This window comes from Prionailurus viverrinus, chromosome D3 (genome assembly GCF_022837055.1).
Source record: "Prionailurus viverrinus isolate Anna chromosome D3, UM_Priviv_1.0, whole genome shotgun sequence".
Taxonomy (NCBI): domain Eukaryota; kingdom Metazoa; phylum Chordata; class Mammalia; order Carnivora; family Felidae; genus Prionailurus; species Prionailurus viverrinus.
In genome coordinates, this window is record NC_062572.1 from 18,865,598 (window position 1) to 18,885,654 (window position 20,057).

Here is a 20,057-nt window from a genome sequence, read left to right on the forward strand (position 1 = left end):
CAGGCTCCGGACTCTGAGCTGTCAGCACAGGGCCCGACGCGGGGCTCAAACCCACAAACTGTGAGACCATGACCTGAGCTGAAGTTGGATGCTCAACTGACTGAGCCACCCACGTGCCCCTGTTTATTTTTGAGAGAGAGGGAGAAGAGAGTCGCATTCGCGAGCAAGGGAGCAGCAGAGACAGAGAATCCCAAGCAGACTCGAAGTGTCAGCGTGGAGCCCAACGCGGGGCTCGAACTCATGAACTGTGAGATCATGACCTGAGCCAAAAACCAAGAGTCCGACTGAGCTGTCCAGGTGCCCTCCCTAACTTTTTTGATTACCTAAGTTTTTGTTTCTATCCACTAATATCCCAAAGAACAAATACTTCAGGAAACACTGACTCCTACCTCTTGTACTGCATTTAGGGAAACTGAGTAAGTCCTTCTCTCTGGTGATGTGCAGATCTCAGTTTTCCCCGGTTGCAGCACAAAGACTCCTAATGAATTTGTGGCAGAGCAACGGCTGGAATCCAACCCTGGCCTGGAGTCATTGGGCCTCAATTCTGGGGCCACCACATCCGTGTTGGTCTTTGTCCACCGTGTTGCGCTAGGCCCAAAGAGGGGAAAGGACCCCCAAGAAGAGAGGGGAAGACTTCATTCAACAGGTGGGAGTGAGTACCCCTATTTTGAAAATGACAAAAGTGAGGTTCAGAGAGGGAAGGCAACTTGCCTGAGGGCACACAGCAACTAGGTGTAGACTCTCCCCAGGCAGATCTGGGCCACCTTCTCTCCTTCTCTCGTTGTTGGGAGGTGCGGGACTTCCCGAGTCTTACAGCCTGGGCACATACCCAATGGGGAGCTCAGCTAGGGGTTCTTCCCAACTAAATTGGCTGCTTCCAAGTTCCCTCTGGCCTCCTCTGAGGAGGCCCCCGGGTGTGACCACAGCGGCCCCTGGTGGCCAATCTCCAGGATCCGCAGTCCCACCCTGCTCCAGCCAAAGGCTGCTGTGTGGGATCCAGTGGATGCGTCCCAAAACGAGGGGGGCTAAGAGCAAGCGGGCCTCTCTGATGTCACTGAGCACCTGGATCTGGGCACCTGGATTCAAGTCCCACTTCCACCCAAACTCCTCTGTCCTTTCCTGCTAGAAGCCATCACAGATGTTACCATGGAGAAATGGAATGTGCACATGCTCTGGAAAGGCCAAAACACTAAGGAAAAAAAAAAAAATCCCGCCAACCTCCTAGAAGGGTTCTCCTCCTAAGACAGAGGGGGCAAATCCTGACTCCACCACATCTAAGCTGCGTGTTCTTAGGCAAGGGTGTTCACTTCATGGGGTCTCACTTTCTTCATCTGTAAAATTGTGATAAAAATGTATTCTGATTTGGGCAAAGTATCAAGAAACCCTGACTCGGTTGTTAAATGAGAAAGAAAAATGATCATCTCAATCATAAGAAGCCTTAAGGTAGGGCGGCCCCAGGGTTGGTTAATTCAGCAGCTCGACGGTATCATCGAAGACCCTTTCTCATCCTTCTATTCCACTAAACCCCTTTATGGTCACAAAATGGCTGCTGCCGTTCCAGGCATCGCATCACACACCTGAGAGTGCCCAGCAAAGGAGAAGACAGTGTCTTCCTAGATTGCCCTTATTTTCCCAGAAGCCCCCTCTTCCTTCAGCCGACTTCTGTCTTATAGGTCAGAACTGGTTCACATGGCCATTCCTCTACCAATCCCTAGTAAGGGAAACAGAATCACAGTGGTTGGCTCAGGGGAGCCCATGACTGGAAGAACAGAGTGAAGAACTCTGAACTAAACGGGTGCTGTGGAGAAAGAAGAGGGCACGTGACTTCTGGAAAGGCACCAAACACCTGTCTGTCAGTTCCCAAACATGGTTCCTGAGACGTGAATGCAGAACCCTGAGCACAACGCCTAACACTCCGTGTTCACCTGCTTCCTCCTTTCTGGGATTCCCCCCGAGACCAGAAGATGCCGAGCCCGCTCTCCCTCCCTGGGCTTGGGTCTCCGCTGCCAGCACCCCTTCCATCCCGTCCTCTGCCTCCACCACTACCCCTACTCTTCAACTCATAAGCTTGGGCGAACAAAGATCTCCCCATTGTCCACGGTGGCTTTGAACTCCTAGAAAATAAAAGGTAGGGGGTGCTTGATTCTCATGCGAATGCTTTCACCAGGGAGCCAAAAATTGATAACAGTAGGAACAGGGGCCTGGAGTATTTAATGGCTCCGTCCAAACAACTGAAACGATCAGAACACACGGTCGTCTGGGCGAGGCGTGGAGACTGCCGGCTACGGCATCATTACATTCGGAAATGTCAGACGCGTGCGTTCTGGGGAGATGAACAGTGTGGTTGAAAATGGCTTTTGATTTTTAAAAAATCCCCAGCATTCATCTAAAACAATAATAACAGCTAATAATAACAGGGCATGTAATAATGAAGTATTCATAGGCATAAGAGGTAATTGTTCAATTAAGATCTGAGAGTTTCTGAGACTGTCTTTTCTGATGGGGTCCCATTGTTTTTGACTCTGGTAGCACTAATTATTTCCCAGTAGTGCTTTGAACTTGAGATGAAAAAAGCTCTCCTGTCAAATATGACATACAAGTGCTTTATCATTATTAAATACACATACACGCACATAATAAGAAATCCGGGTTGGAATAAAGTTAGGGGTATGTTCAAAGAGAGAGAGGGTTCTAAATGGGAGCCGACAGTCTCAGGGCTCAGCCAAGACAGCAGGCGACAGCCAGGGTCTTCAGGGCAAAAGTGACCTGGCCTTGTCACCTCTCACCCTCAGGGATCAGTGTTTTCTCTCCAGGATGGGCTCTGCGGGCACAGAACACCTGGGTTCAAATCCCCAGCCAGGTGCCCTGGGCAAGAGTCTTCACCTCTCTGAGCCTGGGGTTCCTCATCTAAAACGTGGGGCGCGGTGGACAGTCTGCATCCGCTAGCTATTGCCATAACATCGATGCTTGCGCTTAAATCACAAAAAACTCATCGGCATAAAAAAACCCATTCTTCTCATGCATCTTTAGGGTTCCTCTGATCTCACCCAGGCTCCACAGATCTCCTCCCATCCTCCTCCCCGGGGGGGCTAGCCCAGGCATGTCCGCTGGCATGCGGTGATGAAAACAGACCTCACGGCCAAGCCGGGGATGCAAAATTATGCTTTGCCCACAGTGGGAGAACACCATGAGGTTATCTCGCAAAGGCACGGACAAAGGGAAGAGTGGGGAATTGGGGCCGTGGACACAGTCTAGCACAGGTACCAACCTTGCAACTTCCCGCGGTAAGCGTCCCCCATTCTCGGTCCCCGTGGGCTAGGGGAAGCCAATGCCATCCCCGGTGCCAGCTCCGCCTTTCCGAGGTCCTGAGCCTCAGGCTTTCTCTGTTACAGAGATTGGCAAGTGATGGAAGAAAGCCGCTGGGGTGCGGCTGGGCGTCGGGGGGGAAAAAGCCCCGTAGCAAGCAGACCCTAGTGGGCCCGCCCAGGCAAGAGGGATTCCTGGCTGGGGACACTCTTTCTCCAAGTGTCCCTCTGCTTTAGGACACTGCTGCTTCCCGCCGGCTGAAGCAGGAGACACGTGACCCTATTCTGGCCAATGATACAAGAGGGGAGGTCATTCGGGGAAAGGTTTCCTCCCTTATAAAGAGAGAAAAAAGAACCACCATCATCATTCTCTTCACTCCAACATTAGTCTCCCCAACTAATCCTACTCTTTCCACCAATATTACTCTCCCACCAGTATTACTTTCCACCAATATTACTCTCGCCCGCCATTATTCTTCCCATCTGCATTACTCTCCCTCCACCAACATTACTCTCCCCAACCAATCTTACTCTTTCCACCAATATCACTCTCCCCCCAATATTACCTTCCACCAATATTACTCTTCCCACACCATTACTCTCCCCCCACCAACATTACTCTCGCCCGCCATTATTCTTCCCACCTGCATTACTCTCTCTCCACCAACATTACTCTCCCCAACCAATCTTACTCTTTCCACCAATATTACTCTCCCGCCAATATTACTTTCCACCAATATTACTCTCACCCGCCATTATTCTTCCCACCTGCATTACTCTCCCTCCACCAACATTACTCTCCCCAACCAACCTTACCCTTTCCACCAATCTTACTCTCCCCCCAATATTATGTTCCACCAATATTTCTCTCCCCACCATCACTCTTTCTCACCCACATTACGCTTCCAACTAACATTTCTCTCCCGCTGTTACTCTTTCCCACCAACATTCCTCTTCCTCATCATTACTTTCCCACACCAACATTACTCTTCCCCGTCAGCATTACACTCCTCCACCATTACTTTCCCCTCACCAACATTACTCTCCCCTGCCGGCATTGCTCTATCGCACCATTATTCCTTCCTGCCAACATGACTCTCCCCGCACCTCTGTTCTCTCCCCCTACTAACATTCCTCTCCCGCCCAGCATGATCGCCGCCCCCCCCTCAGCCCGCGTGACTCCTCGCCCCTTCCCTGCAAGTCTCTGTCCTCTCCAGCTCGCCCACGTCCCTTAGGCTCACACTACCGCCGCCGCCCAGAGCCCAGCTTCCAACCGCCACCCTCGCGCCACCCTGGTCACTGCTACTGTTCCTCCTTCTCATCCCCGCCCCCACCAGCATCTCTCAGCTCCCCCGCCTCGTGGCTGTCATCCCCACGCCCATTACCGCTCCCCCCCCACCATCATCCCTACCATCTTCACCATCAGTGAATGCGCATTTATTGAGCACCGACAAATCCCAGACCCTTTACAGAACACACCGCAGGCGCGGCCCCACGCCCTAGGGCCCCGGCCCCACAGCAAAGCCACCCCGCTGCTGCGCAGGGTGCTGTGCGCAGCCCAGGGCGCCGGCTGGGGCTGGGGGCTGGCCAGCAGTGACCTGGAATGAGGTCCTGAGGCCTCGGCCCAGGTTCCATTTGGGGGCAGGGATCACACCACTTTCCTGAGTGCAGAGCAAATAAATAATGGAGAGGCAGGTGTCGGGGCCCCCTGGGACAGAGAGGCCCTGGCATTGGCTTATGTGACTCCATGGGAGTAAGACAGGCAGCCAGGAGCCTGGTGGCCCAGGTGGGGAGGCAGAGCTGGGGGGCGGGGGGGCGGCAGCCTGGGGACCAGAGGGTCCTGGGGCCTCCCCTTCATCTCCGCCCGGCCCTCGCCTCTGGGGGTCAAGGGAGCACATGGGGGATGCCCTGGGAGGCACCACTGAAATGCGGGTGCAGTAGAAACAGGTGGGTGGGGGGACGGGGCTGGAGGGCAGGCCAGAGACCCTGCCCCGCCCACAGCCCCTAGAGGGGAGCGGCATCTGTCCTCCACTTGGGGGGGTAACTCTGCTGGTGGCCGTCGCAGCTGGGGGTCCCCATGTTGTCCAGAGGCACCACCACGTCGTCTGGGTTTGAGTTCTTGTTCAGCTCCACCACGCGCGGCACCACCGAGGACCACCGATCTGTGGTGAGCACGACGGAGGGAAGGATGAGGGTAAACAGAGAACGTGCGCGTACACACCGAGCACCTTCTGTGTACCGGGCGCTCCGTAGTGCTCTGAAGGGGCAGGTATGCTTATCCCCATCGTTATAGACACGGAAACTGGGGCTCAGAGAGGTCAAGGCGCCGCCCGGGAACACACAGCAGTAAATGGAAGAGCCAGAATTCAAGCTCAAGGCACAATGCCTGAGGGCCCATGTCCTGTGTGCGGCCTCTCATGCACTCGGCGTAGAGGAAGCGGATCCCAGGGATGCACAAGCAGCGAAGGCCACAGCCAGCCCATCATGCCCTCCCATTCTATAGATGCGAGCGGCGAGTCCCAGAAAGGGGAGAGGACAGCTCAGAGCAAATCGGGGATGAGGATGACCAGGGCCCCCCGCTCTGCACCCCCGAGTCTCCCCGCCCGCTTGCACTCACCCCTCCGGAGCCGGCCCACGGTGTGCGAGAAACCATAGTACTGGTAGTTCTCGCTCTTGCCCGGGTCCTCATTGATGATGCCCAAGTTCTGGTTCCAGTGAGACCAGTTCACCTCGTCCACCCTGCCGGGGCCACAGCAGACAAAGGGTTTCGGGGGGGAGCCCCCGCCGAGACGGCACCCCTTCCCCACCCCCAGGCAGCCGCCCTGCTCCAGCCCCCCCAGCACATCCTCCTCCTTTTCCTAAAACTTCTGGTAAAATACACATAACATAACGTTTGCCTTTTGATCCCTTTTTCAGTCTACACTTCAGTGGACTAACTATATTCCCAGGCTTGCGTTACCATCACCGCTATCTAGTTCCAATATTCCCATCACCCCACACAGAAATTCTGTACCCAGGAAGCAGTAACTCCCACTACATGCCCCGCCGGCCCCCATAACCCCTGTACCCCGTGTTCTGCTTTCTGTCTCTGTAGATTTCCCTATTCTGCACATTTCATGTAAATGGAATCGTACACTGTGTGCCCTTCTGTGCCTGGTTGTTTTCACGTGGCATCATGTCTTCAAGGTCCAGAGCGTCCTGAACTTCCTCTGGATGCACCCCGTTGTGCTTATCCCTTCATCTGCAGTGGACACCCTCCTTCCTGACGCTCTCTCCCCGGCAAAGGCAGGAGGCAGCCTCTTGGGCCCGAACTGGCTCAGTACGCTTCTCCCCTTTCAAAGTGACTTTTTGTTGTTTTCATTCGACTTCCATATTTCGGGCAATTTCTGCGTGCTACGACCCAGCAAGGAAGATCCATCCACTCCCCTCGCTTTACAGCGAACTGAGGTTTCTGAACGCTGTTCCCGCGAGGCCACAAAGCTGACAAATCGGAGTCCGGATTTGAGCTCTGGAGCCGAACAGAACAGGACCGGCTGGCTGGCCCGCGGGGTGGGTGCTGTCATCGTCCCCACTTCACAGAGGAGGACGCTGGCTTTGCCTGACCCCAAACAGGAGGGTTGTGCTCTATGCCGGCAATGGCTTTACAAAGAGTCACCTTAAAAGAAAAGAGTCGCCCAGGGGTTCCCCTGAGAAGGTGGCTCTCCCCGTGCATCCCGGGTAATGGCCCAAGTCCAGGAGGCTCATTCCTCAGTTTCCCCTTTCTGCCGAAGCACTGAAGTGCACCCGTTGTTTTGTCAGTAGAAGATGATGCCTGCAGGTCCCTGCTGTCCCCCCAGCGAGGGACAGAGGAGCCATGTGGACAACTCAATGCGCATGGGGTGCTAGCTGGGCTTCCCTCACGTGCTAAGGCATCTGATCCGCACGGCTGGCCTGGGCGGGGGGGGGGGGGGGGGGTGCTATCATCTTCCCCATTTCAGAGATAAAGAAACAGAGGCTGGGAAGTAAACCGACTGGCCCAACATCACCCAACAGCACCGAACTCCACTCGGGCCCATCGGGGACTCAGTGGCTTGGGAAGTTGCAATGGGTAGAAAGCATAAGGAGGCTCCATCTGCGCAGGATGGTTCTGCCCTGCCTCACCTGAAGCACCACCTGCGGTCTGGGGTGCCGTCTGAGCTCTTGCCCACGGTCACCATCTCGCCAGAGCGGAAGGCCTTCCTCAGGAACACGGGGAAGGAACGCTCGATGTCCAGAATGGTGGTGGCCCACTGCAGGGAGGAACGGGCGGGCAGGCCATTGGTGAGCACCCGCTCCCCACTCCCCTCCCCACCGCCTACTGCCCTCAAGGTGCCAGGGTGGGCGGGGTTATCCATTCCACTACCCACAGGGGCCCCGGCAGGAGCACAAATGAGTGAAGTAGGATCCGAGCCCTGTGACGCACTCACAAGGTCGCCACTCGCTGTTGGGAACACTAGGGCAGGTGAGGAACACTAAGGCGGGGCAAGCCAGGGAGCATCCGCCCTCCGTAAAGGAGACAGCTGCTGTCACCCATCCTCGCACACTGCCAGAAAGGAACGCGGGCCCGCCTTGCCAGGCTTCCAACTTTCAAGAAAGGCCAGAAGTCTGGATTTTTACATGCTATTTCTTAACTGTAAATTTTTGCGTTCACTTTTTTTTAAATATGGCAATGCAGAAAATAAGTAAATAAATCTTTGCTGGTCAAACCCAGTCTACAGGCTGCCAGTCTGCGTTTTATGAGTTACACCCAGTGGGGAAACTGAGGCCTGGGGGAGTAAGTGGTGTGCATAAAGAGCAAGAGAAGCCTGGGGCTGGTAAAAGCCCCCCCCGATACAGATACTGGTGCCTCCCTGCGCTGGGGTGGCCCACATCCACGCCCGCCTCATCTCTTGGGCTGTTGCGGGGGGGTGGGGGCCAGAAGCCGCCCTCGGGCTTCGCACGGGGCCCCCGCGTAAATGCCCACGCTCTCTGAGCATCCTGTGCCAACAGAGCTTGCTCAGGGTCCCGGGGGAGCCGGATGTGTCCCGTAAGCCAGACCACAAGGTGAATCTGAGACCGCTGCTGGCAGTCAGGCAAGAAGCCTCTGGAAATGCATTAGGTACCTCTGGGAAGTAGGCCGTGGCCTACAACGTCCATTTTACAGACAGGGAAGCGGAGGCAGAATGAGACGAGCAGTTGGCCCCGAGCAGAAGGCTGAAGGGGGTGCAGTGGGCCGGGTCTCTCCGTTCTGGAAGGGGGCGGTGGCTGGCGGGGTGGGGGTGGGGGTGGGGGTGGGGGTGGGGGTGGGAGGCCCCCCCGGGGCGTCACCTGCAGCTTCCAGATGTGCTTGCTCTCCTTGGACACCTGGCCCACCGTCTCCCCCATGAGGGCGATGAGCATGTTGAGAAGTAGCACGAAGGTGAGGATGATGTAAGTGACGAGCAGGATGATGAAGACCACGGGATACTTGGTGCTGCTCAGCATCTCCAGGTCACCCATGCCGATGGTCAGCTTGAAGAGGTCCAGGAGGAAGGTGCTGAAGGTCTCGCTGTCGCGGCAGGACGGGTACGTGGGCACCGTGCAGTTGGTGGGGTCCTCGCCGCACACCTTCATGTTGGCGCACGGGTTCAGGAGGGACACCAGGGCTGTGGGAGGGACGGGGTGACATTCCCTGAGTGACGACACGTGCTGAGAGGTGCAGAGCGTCATTCCCATTTGACAGCAGGGAAAACTGAGGCTCGGTGAGGGGAGCGTGCCGGCCCAGGGTTACCCAGCCTATAAACCAAGCCGAGGGTCCACAGCCTCTGCTCTTTCCACAAAGTCTTGCTAACGAGGAAGAGGTTCCCAGGATCTAGTCCAGCGGTTCTCAACCAGGAGCCGCTTTTCCGCTAGGGGACATCTGGCAGTGTGTGGCTGTCACAACCAGAGAGGCAGGCAGTGCTACTGGTACCTCGTGGGGAGAGGCCAGGGATGCTGTTAACCACTCCACCATGCACGGGATGCTCCCCACAGAGAATTATCTGGCCCCAAATGTCAGCGGGGCCAAGGCTGAGAAACCCCAATCCAGCCTATTGCTCTCAGAGGTCTTGGGAGCCTGGAAGGCCAGCATTCCCAGGGGGCAGGCTCTCTGTCGTGCTCCTATTTCCCAGCCCACATCAGCTCAGAGAGGACAAGTGGAAGCCGAAACCAGGTACCAGCTCTGACTGTCCCAGGAGCCATGCTTGCCAAGGCCCTTGCCCTCCCCAGACATCTCAAACCGATCATGGTGCACATCCCTTCCCACTGAGCCCAGACGAGGCTTCAGAGTCCTTCTCAACACAGTTTAGCAGCAACGATTAACCCTACGCCGTCCAGGGCAGGGGGCACGAGGAGGCCGAGCCCCTTCAGTCAGCGGGGCATATCTCATAGCGCCTCCATCTGGGATTGCGGCGAGCGGGTTTCAATACACATGCCGCGGCTGTTGAGTCGCGGAGTGGCTGCTGACCCGTGTGGAGAAGGATTCTGAGACCTTATCTGGACCTATCGGAAAAAATCACTCTACGATCCATTAGCAATGTCTGCCATGGGCACAAAACAGAATAGTGGCATGTTTGTGTTAGGTCAGCTTCAGGTGAGGGATCCAGTGTCCCCTATCAGGAGAAGCCCTGGAACCAAGCTGACCACGAAGTTGCTACTTCAGCCTCTAAGCCTCTGCCTCAGTTTCTGTAATGAGGACTGCAGTGAGGCTGGCCTCTTGACCCGAATCCCAAAACACTGCAGAACCCTTGATGCTCTGTCTAGTTTCTTCCCAGTCCTACCCCTGGGAGGGGGCAGCTGTATCCTGTCCCTATCTCCCCAGCTAAGGCTACAGTTCTTCTCCAGCATAATCCACACAGAAGCTTGGCCTCATCTGGGTTAAAATCTCACCACCATCAGATTCCTGTTTCAGTGTTTGTCCCCAGACCAACCTCCTCAGGTGTGAATGTGGCCTGGTGAAGTTTGAGTCAGCTGCTCCCTTTTGGATGCTGGGCGTTGGATGGCAGCTCACCCACCCCTTGGGGACCAGCCCAATGGCTCAGTCAGTTTCCCCATCTCTGGCCCTTCCCTTATGGCCTGTGCCACTGAGGTCCCCTGGTATCATGACATCCCGGAGCAGGCATATTGGAGACAGCCAGAATTGACCTGAACTGTCGGATTAAGTATGAAAATGCATCCTTCCCGGGGCGCCTGGGTGGCTCAGTCAGTTGAGCATCCGACTTCGGCTCAGGTCATGATCTCACAGTTTGTGGGTTCGAACCCCGCATCAGGCTCTGTGCTGACAGCTTGCTCAGAGCCTGCAGCCTGCTTCAGATTCTGTGTCTCCTTCTCTCTCTCTGCCCCTCCCCCGCTCATGCTCTTGTCTCTCTCGGTCTCTCAAAAATAAATAAATGTTAAAAAAAAAATTTTTTTTTTTAAATGCATCCTTCCCTGTCCCCATGTCCCTTCCATGTGGTTTTGCGGGTCTTTTCTTCAAGAGACAGAGTCTATCTCCCCACCCTCTGAATCACGACCGGGCTGTCACTTGCGTTGGCCAAAAGCAGAAGTGACGGTGTGCCAGGCAGCGAGAGTGAACACTTCTACTTGCGTTCTTGGAACCCTCAGACCGCCATGTGAACACGCCCAAGACAGCTGGAGGATGGGTGACCACGAAGAGAGCAAGATCACCGTCCCCCGTGGCCATCCTCACTAGACGGGCCGGCCAGCAGCCAACCCACAGCTGACTGCAGACACGGGAGCCCACGGAGATGGGCCAGACCTGGCCCGGGTCGGCATGACCACCCAGCTGACCCCAAGACGTGTGAGCAATAGTAGACGATTGGTTGTTTTAAGCCCCTAAGGTTTGGGTGGCTCCTTTTGCAAGAATAGCAAATCCACCAATTTTACCATCTCCTAGCTTTTGAACTTGGGATGAGTTATTTAACCTTCCTAAACCTCAGTTTTCTTATCTGTAGAAGGGGTAGTAAAGGCACTCACGCCCCCGACCCATCAGGGGTACTGATGAGGCAGGGATGGGACAGGACTCAGCCCAGTGCCTGGCGCACAGGAAGAACTCAGCACACGCTGGTTGCCGTCCTCCGCGTACCGCGGCCACCCCACCCCGTGGGGCCCTTGCCCCACCCCGGGCCCCGGGCCCACCTGGCTACCAGAGCTCACCTGAAGCATAGCCAATCATGAAGAGCAAGTAGACCAGCAGGAAGCGGAAAAGGTCTTTGAAGAGGATCTAAGGACCCCAGTGGGAATATGGAGACACAGATGAGACACGTGGTTTCTCGCTTTCCGGTCTTTTCCATCCCAGATCTTCCCACCTCCACCCTATCCCTTCCCCCTCTCCAGCAATGTCCAGACCCTGCCTGCTGCCCCCACAATGCCCCATGTCCTTAGGGCTGAGGGCACCATCTACGTGCATAAGATGCACACAGTCTAGAGGGTTCCCCGGGCCCATACCTTCTGGATCATGATGCTATAGGTTCCCGTCAGCTTCAGCCCACGGGTAAAGTAAAGGGCGTTCATCCAGCCCAGGACCAAGGCAAAGACCATGACAGCCAGGTAGGCTTCAATTCCCGCCAGGTAGAGGGCCGCTGAGACAATCACTAGCACAGAGTAGATGAAGCTGGAGGGCAGCAGGGGCCAGAGGGGAGAGGGGATGATGAGGCCCTGGAGGTGGAGACGTGCCCCCAAGCCCTCCAGGATACCAGGACATCCCGATGCCTCCTAGACCCCCAGAAGAGAAACAAAGTGGATGCACTGGGTTCCCCAGCATTCCTGTTGGTCAGAATGCTCAATTAGTTGGCAACTGATGTGTGCGATGGCCCCAAGGCCCTCCAGGATCCCAAAGTGATGCCCTTTGGGATTGCTAGAGAAGGTGGTGTTCAGCGGAGATTTTGTGGCTAAGTGAATTTCATTGTTGTCTAAGAAAAAGGGAAGAGATGTAGTACACATACAGCAACTCATCCTGTGCCCCAGGCAGACATCATTAATCAAGCACAGCGCTCTTACCCACCAAACACAAACATGCCTGAGGATGCTTCACATGCCACTCCTGGCAGACATTAGCAATCAATCACCAGCATAAGACATTGCATTATTTCTATAGAGGTGTATATGGTGAGAACCCTCTAGCAATCATGTCTTGCTTTAAGCAGAAGACTCTATTGCTTGACAATGGCCTTGTCCTGATGTTGGGCTACAGCTGTCTGGGCTGGGTGAACCCGCTCCTAATAGAGTCACCTCCCCAGCAATCTGGATGCTGTCCCTGCCCCAACCGTGCCTTCCTCACCCAGAAGCTGCCAGCCTGGGGACCTCTACTCACTAGAGTAGCTGGAAGGAGCCATCGATGAAGAGAGAATTCACTCCCGGGCATTTCTTCATGAACAAGTCTTTGATCTGGAAGAAGGGAGGAGGCATGTGAGAGCGGGGTAGAGATGGCAGGAGTGCAGAGGGGAGGGGAGAGGAGAGAGGGAAGCAGAGACCAGATGATGGGTTCTTTTCTTCTGGGGGAGGAGGAAAAAGCAGAGGAGGGTACAGGCTTAGAAGACGAGGCAGAAAAAGGGAGAGGAAGGGGGGACATAAAAGGAGGAAGGAGGAAGGGAGGAGGGAGGGCAGGGTGGATGGGGTCGGGGGCCAAGCACTCACGTTGGTAAAGAAGAACAGGATGCCGGTCAAGAGCGTGATGATCTCGCCCGCCAGCCTCAGGTAGTCCACGGTGGTGCGGTAAGGGTACGGAGGCTGAGGGGGCAGGTGGCGCACGGGTCCTCACCCAGCCCCTCCAACATCTGGCCCTTGATCCAGATGCGCCCCAACGCCCCCCACACACCTGGATCCTGTGGACCCTCCTCCCTCACTCTCTTCCCCCTGAGTGCGGGGGAGGGGGGCACCCCCCATCCTGTTCCTCAGCTCTCTCCTGTCCCTCCCACAGGGGACCCCGCCCGGGGGTGGGGGGAGGCCCCAGCTGTGCCCCAGCTCCTGCCCGGCTCACAGCCACTCACGGTGCCCTCCAGTGGCTGGTAGTAGGCGGTGAGGGTGAAGATGACCATGGCGCACAGATAGGAGACCACATTGATGTAGAAGGAGACAGCCCCGAACTTGCGCCACTTGTCCCTCAGCAGTTCATTGATGGGCTCCACGGCCAGCATCTCGTGGCGGTTCTGTGGGAGACAGGGTGATCAGCGGCCACCCTTCCCGGCACGTGGGATCTAAGCTGGCTGACTCTGGCACGCCTTCCCCCACCCTCTGCCTCCTCCTGACCCGCTCTTGAGCGACACTCGAGGACCCATGGGGAACTGGATGGGGATTCAGAATCAACACCAGACTACGGGCTCAGTATTTGAGGCTCCGCCCAATTCTGCCCCAACTTACCTTTGTAGCCTATGCTAGGCTCAAGAACCCAGAGCTGGAAAGCTATTCTCATGGTCCCCCAACTCCAACCTATGGATTTTGCCGGTAGCAAAATCACCTATGTAGCTCATCAAAAATATAAATCCTCGGGGCACCTGGGTGGCGCAGTCGGTTAAGCGGCTGACTTCAGCCAGGTCACGATCTCGCGGTCCGTGAGTTCGAGCCCCGCGTCGGGCTCTGGGCTGATGGCTCAGAGCCTGGAGCCTGTTTCCGATTCTGTGTCTCCCTCTCTCTCTGCCCCTCCCCCGTTCATGCTCTGTCTCTCTCTGTCCCAAAAATAAATAAACGTTGAAAAAAAAAAATAAATATAAATCCTCGGGCTTCAACCTCAGAAGTTCTGAGTCAGGAAGCAGGAATGGGAAATTCAGCCCCAGGATGACAGACAATTGACTCACCCCGATGCTGAACCCTAGGAAGACATCAATAATTGAGCCCTGCACAATAGTTCTCTATACTGTTGTTTCCCAGGCAGACACTGCCAATCGATCAAAGCTTGTACCAGAGATGCTAAACCTCCCACCACCCCTATTCGAAATCAAGCTAGTCACTAGGTCAAGTTAGTCACTACTTCCAAAGATGAGGGAAGTGAGCTCCAGCAAGGGAAGGCATGTGTCCCAGCTCACAGAGCCGGGGAGGAAAGGGAGACCGTCCGCACCTAGTCCCCAGCATTTGATCAGTGTCCCGTCCCTTCAGAGACTTGACTTTCTTCATAACCATGGATCTGGGCAACAGCATAACCACAGAGGTGCTATTGCAGTGTTATTCCTGAGAGTCAAAGGCAGAAACAAACCCAGATGACCAAGAATAGAAGAACGGTTCATTAGAATGTGGTACATTTACTCGCAGCAATGATATTGCAGAAGAATATTTAATGGTGCAAAACGATGTTCGCAAAATACTGCTAAGTGAAAAAAAGAGCTTTCATAACTTCATCTAACGACTACTGATGATAATAGCTGACATATAATGTGTATTCTGTGCCAGACTGTTCTCAAATGAACTCATTTGGTTCTCCCAACAACTCCAAGGGATGTGAACCATCCTTATCCCCATTTTACAAAAGAGGAAGCTGGGACTCAGAGAGGTTGGGTCACTTCTCCGGAGCCACACAGCGTGTAAGTTACAGAGCCCCTCCCAGCCCCAGGGTCCCTTCCCTGATCCCAGCCACACCCTTCCTTCCCTAGGCTCTGTCCCCTGCCTTGGTGCTCACCTCGATCTTGCTGTTATACACCAGGATCTCCAGCACAGAGGCCTCTTCCCCACACGTGTCCAGGGAGGAGAGGTCATACAGCGAGGAATACACCGGCCCGTAGGCCCAGTCCTTGAACTTGCGGGACAGGTGCCTCGTATCCTCGTCTGTCACCTCCCGGCGAATGATGTGCTGAAAGACCTGCACGGGGTGGGGGCGGGAGGGTCAGGGGGCCCCAGGGAGGGACACCAATGCTCAGCTTCTCGCATCAGAGGGACCCCGGGGGCCCTGCACAGCCCATCACATGGTGCCTCCCCAGAGAGCAGCACGTAGTGGGGAGGAAATATTTACTTAGCATGTCCTGGGCGCCGGACCCCGTGCTCACATCATCTTGTTCTTATTCTTACCATCTTAGTCTTCAGATGAGCAAACAGAGGCTCAGAGCAAAGAAGGGTGTTCCCTGAAGCCGCACAATCAGTCAGCTGAAGCCAGACCGAACCAGGCCAGCCATAAAAATCTGAATTGTAGGGACGCCTGGGTGGCTCAGTCGGTTAAGCGTCCGACTCTTGATTTCGGCTCAGGTCATGATCTCACGGTCGATTGTGGGTTTGAGCCTCACATTGGGCTCTGTGCTGACAGCGCAGAGCCTGCTTGGGATTCTCTCCCCCCTACCCCCGCCGCCCCCCGCCGCCCCTCCCCTGCTTGTGCTCTCTAAATAAATAAATAAATAAATAAATAAACTTTAAAAAATGTTTTTGAAAATCTGAATTGTAACGAATGTCTTTTTTATGTAATTAAAACAACAATTGGGGCGCCTGGGTGGCGCAGTCGGTTAAGCGGCCGACTTCAGCCAGGTCACGATCTCGCGGTCCGTGAGTTTGAGCCCCGCGTCGGGCGTCAATAAACGTTGAAAAAAATATTAAAAAAAAAACAAAAAACAATTAACCAGCTTTATTAACATGTTAAATCTAGAGATAATTGTTATATCCAGTGCCTCCTGATGCCACTGCTACTGTATGTAGCCTACACACAGGATACTGAGGAACAGAGAGGGGGTGGAAATTGCCCAAGGCCACACAGATTAATAGGGCAAAGCCAGAATTTAAACTTAGGCCCTTTAAACAGAAAATCTTAAAAAATAATAATAATAATGGGGCATCTGGGTGGCTCAGTGGGTTAAGTGTCCAACTCTTGGTCTTGGCTCAGATCATGATCTCATGGTTCATGAGATTGAGCCCTGCATCAGGCTCTGAGCTGACAGTGAGGGGCTTGCTTGGGATTCTCTCTCTCTCTGCCCCTCCCTGCTCATGCTCTCCCTCTCAAAATAAATAAACCTAAAAAAAACACACACACACAGAAAAGACCTTAAACTCAGGCCTTTTCCACCACCTCAAGACTCTTATAAATTGGAATTTTAATAACTTTTGCTATGATTTTAATAGGACAATCATAACCCCTGCCATTTACTGAGCACTTACCACCCACGCCAGGCTCTTTATTAAAAAGCTTTAAATGGATCACCTTATCTAGTTGTCACGTGATCCCGAAGGGCACTATTTTCATCCCCATTTTACAGACGAGGACACTGAGCACAGAAAGGGGAGGGGAGATGCCTGCAGTCACACGCTGGGAAGTGGCCGAGCCAGGCTTTGGACCCAGGTGCTCCAGACTCCAGAGCGCCCCGGTTTTGGTTCTCAATCAGGGCAGTGGTGCCCCCCCCAGGGGACGATTTGGCAATGCGTGGGTTGTCCCAGCGGTGGGGAGTGCCACTGGTATCTGGGGTTCGAGGTCAGGAATGCGGCTAAACATCCTTCACTGCACAAGACAGTGCGCGCACACCCCAGAACAATCTAGTCTCAAATGTCAGTCGTGCCCAGGATGAGAAATCCCCTCTGGGCCCTGTGCTGTGAGGCCAGAGGGGGAAAGAACCTGTGCAGGGCCCTGGGGTTGGGGGCTGAGCTAGGACCCTGACAGTGGATTATAGGGGAGTTCACAGGGGTGGGGCCCTGCGGCTTAGATTTCTATGAGTGCCTTGTCCTGGCTGGCGGGAGTGGGGCGTGATGCTCCCAGTGGCACGGGATGAGGACTGAGGCTCTGGGATGAAGTCGAGCAGTTTGGCTGGACAATAGGGAGCCACAGCAGGTTCTTGAGCCGGGACATCTGCACAATGGGGTTGGCATGATAGCAAGTGGGTGTGCATATTAATAATAATGAACGTCAGCGCAGCCCCCTCCAGTGTGTGTGTGTGTGTGTGTGTGTGTGTGTGTGTGTGTGTGTGTGTAGAGGAGCGGGGGAGGGGCTGCTATGCCCCACCACCCCCACCCCCCACTCACCCCAATCTTGCCGGTCTTGGCGGCCATCATGAGGGGCGAGAGCCCATCGTTGTTGAGCACGGCTTCCAGGTTGCTGTCGGGGAAGAGGCGGGCACACTTGAGCAGCAGCAGGTCGTACATCTTGGTGACAAACTTGGTGTTCTCACGGGTGTTGTCGGCGATGGCCACCAGCGCGTGCAGCACCGTGTTGCCGCGGGAGTCCTGCCGCCGCATGTCCGCCTTCTTGTGCGGGTTCTCTGTCAGGTAGTTGACGATGTGGGGCTGGTTGGTGCAGGCCGCCAGCGACAGGGGCAGCTCGCCTGCAGGCCCGGGAGGAGGCAGGGAGAGGTCAGTGAGGGGGGCCCCGGGGCAGGGCTCTGCCTGTGGGTGCTCGGGGAACACGCGCGCCCCGGGGACACGGGACACAGTGCCAACAGTCCGTGTCCACGTCACGCCGAGGCGGTTGCACATTTCTGCAGGTGACGTGCGGGAGACGAGCTGTGGGCTTGCGATTTGGACGCTGCGAGGGATTCTCTGAGGGACCTTTTCCCTGAACTTCAAATAACATGTGCCTTTAAGCAGGGGTGAAATTCAGGGGTGCCTGGGTGGCTCAGCCAGTTAAGCATCTGACTCTTGATTTCAGCTCAGGTTGTGATCTCACAGGGTTCGTGGGTTTGAGCCCCGCTTCGGGCTCTGCAATGACCGTGCAGAGCCTGCTTGGGATTCTCTCTCTCTCTCTCTCTCTCTCTCTCTCTCTCTCTCTCCTCCCCCTGTCTGTCCCTACCCTGCTCGTGCTCACTCTCTCTCTCAAAACAAATAAATAAATTTAAAAATATATATAAGCAGGGTGAAATTGAGACTCTTTCCTTGGTTTAGCCGGGACGTGGTGGTAATGGGGTTTGGGCCCTGCGATCGGGCCACTGGTGGGTCTCAAGGACATGCTGACAACCTGTCCCAGCCCTAGAGGCTTTCATGGTCCCCACTGCACAGACGGGGAAGCTGAGGCTCAGGGAGGTGAGGCGACCAACACCGACATGGGGCCAGAGCCCTCGGCCAACAGGGGCTTTAAGTGTCTGGGGAGGGGTCAGGGCTGTGGACACCACCAGGCACCCCAGCCCCCTCCTCACCAAAGTAGAAATAGCCTCCCTCGTCCTTGGGCTGGAAGAAGCGCCCCCGGGCCTGGGCATGGACGTCAGCTCCTTGGGCCACCAGGAGCTCCACGTAGTGTTTGCAGCGGCGCTCGATGGCGATGTGCAGGGCAGTCTGGCCTGGGGAGGGGGGTAGGGACTGTCACCGCAGGCAGAGACCGGACCAGGCTGCAGCGCGGTGGGGTGCAGAATGTGGAAATCAGACGAGGGGCTGCAGGCCCAGGCCTTGACCGTCTCCACCCAAGGGCGGCAAACGGACCTCCAGACACTGCCCGGATGTGGGATCTCTGACGCACGAAGCCGTGACATGCTGCACTGTGCATGCAGAATTTTAGACTCAAAGGAGATCCCACATGTAGGATCCCAAGTGTGGGGACTTTGGTCAGACTCACGGGAGGCCTTAATCCAGGAGGAAGCAAAGACACTGTGGTCTCACAGAGTTTGGGACTCGGATAGAAAGTTCACAGACTTTGAATCTTCATATCCAGAAATCTGAAAGGTCAAGTCTGAGTCATAGAACCTCAAAGTTTAGACCCTGACACCTTTGCCTCTTAGCAGTGTGGGCCTGTACAACTATTATCATCGAGCCTTAGGGTGTCCGAAACCGTAGCATCTCGGGATCCCAGACTCCAAGTTCACGGATCACTAGGCTCCCTGCGTCTCAGAGTCTTGGGTTCAGAATCTGGGATTCTGAAACTCAGAATATCAAGATTGGAAGGGGTAGTTATCGTTCCTTTGTTCATTCAGTGGCCAGTTCCTGGATGCAATGCTGGCACCTGGGGCACAGATGGGAGCTCTTGGGGTGCAGTGGGAATCAGACAAGCAAGGATGGTGCCCCACCGTCACCCTGCGTCACCCCTGCCCCACCCGGGGCCCCACCTCGGTAGTAGATGTCCCGGAAAGGCGAGTTGATGAACTCCCGCATGTTGCCTGTCCGCTCAGCGATGTCCAGGAGCACAGGGATGGTGTCATTACGGCCACTGCTCAGATTCAGCAGGGCCTTGGGCAGACAGGTCTTCCCTGTGGACGGCTCTGGGGGGAGAGACGTACAGGAGGAAGGGCCATCAGTCTGTGGTATGCAGCTCCTGGGCTGCAGGGGACAGGGCACCGGGCAGGGAGCCAGAGGTCCTGGCCCTGCCGCACCTCCCCTCTGAGCCTCTCCCTATCTGTGCCCGTGGTCCCGAGGGGGTCCAGTAAACTCAGAGGGGCAGTTTTTCCAAATGAGGGAAGCTGTAGCCTACAGAGATTGGGATTTTCCAAAGCATAATTGGGAGGGAATTTTAAAAATCAAATTAAGTGGTGAGGAAGGCTGGGTTAAACAAAGCCAACCATATTTATTTATTACAGGACTTGTCAGAGCCTTGGATATGCCAATGGGGACTGAGAAGCTCTAAAAGCCAGACGCAGCAGGCAACGTTTGCCACCTATTGGAACACAGGATCCTCTTCCCGGGAAGCATTTACACCAGTGTCTCTAGAAGGGAGCAGAAGGGGTGCAGCAGTCCCCGACATGCAGACTGCCCCCCAGAGTGGATATGAAATTACCCAGGAGGGGCGGGACAGGGTTTTGACACAGCACCGGTAACACTGAAGGCCTGCTTGCCTTGAGCAAGGTTTCATCTCGCTGTCAAACCTGTCGCACGAAGCCGGTTTCCATGTGGTCCCCAACGGGTCCCCACACTGCCCACGGACAC

The 20,057-nt window shown here is 55.3% G+C and overlaps 1 protein-coding gene across 1 annotated transcript in view; it reads right to left on the reverse strand.

Annotated features, from left to right (window-relative positions):
• Positions 1-4,720: 4,720 nt before the first annotated feature.
• The window catches only part of TRPV4 (transient receptor potential cation channel subfamily V member 4), a 35,603-nt gene continuing 20,266 nt past the window's right edge, over positions 4,721-20,057 (reverse strand). Inside the window, exons 4-16 of the mRNA XM_047828701.1 lie at positions 19,244-19,396; positions 18,344-18,484; positions 17,238-17,536; positions 14,926-15,105; positions 13,307-13,465; positions 12,954-13,046; positions 12,631-12,704; positions 11,766-11,931; positions 11,475-11,541; positions 8,631-8,947; positions 7,446-7,573; positions 5,923-6,044; positions 4,721-5,467 (exon numbers count right to left, since the gene is read on the reverse strand). Of these exons, the coding sequence (XP_047684657.1) occupies positions 5,310-5,467; positions 5,923-6,044; positions 7,446-7,573; positions 8,631-8,947; positions 11,475-11,541; positions 11,766-11,931; positions 12,631-12,704; positions 12,954-13,046; positions 13,307-13,465; positions 14,926-15,105; positions 17,238-17,536; positions 18,344-18,484; positions 19,244-19,396 (2,057 nt within the window). The 3' untranslated portion in view covers positions 4,721-5,309. The remainder of the gene's footprint in view (positions 5,468-5,922; positions 6,045-7,445; positions 7,574-8,630; positions 8,948-11,474; positions 11,542-11,765; positions 11,932-12,630; positions 12,705-12,953; positions 13,047-13,306; positions 13,466-14,925; positions 15,106-17,237; positions 17,537-18,343; positions 18,485-19,243; positions 19,397-20,057) is intronic.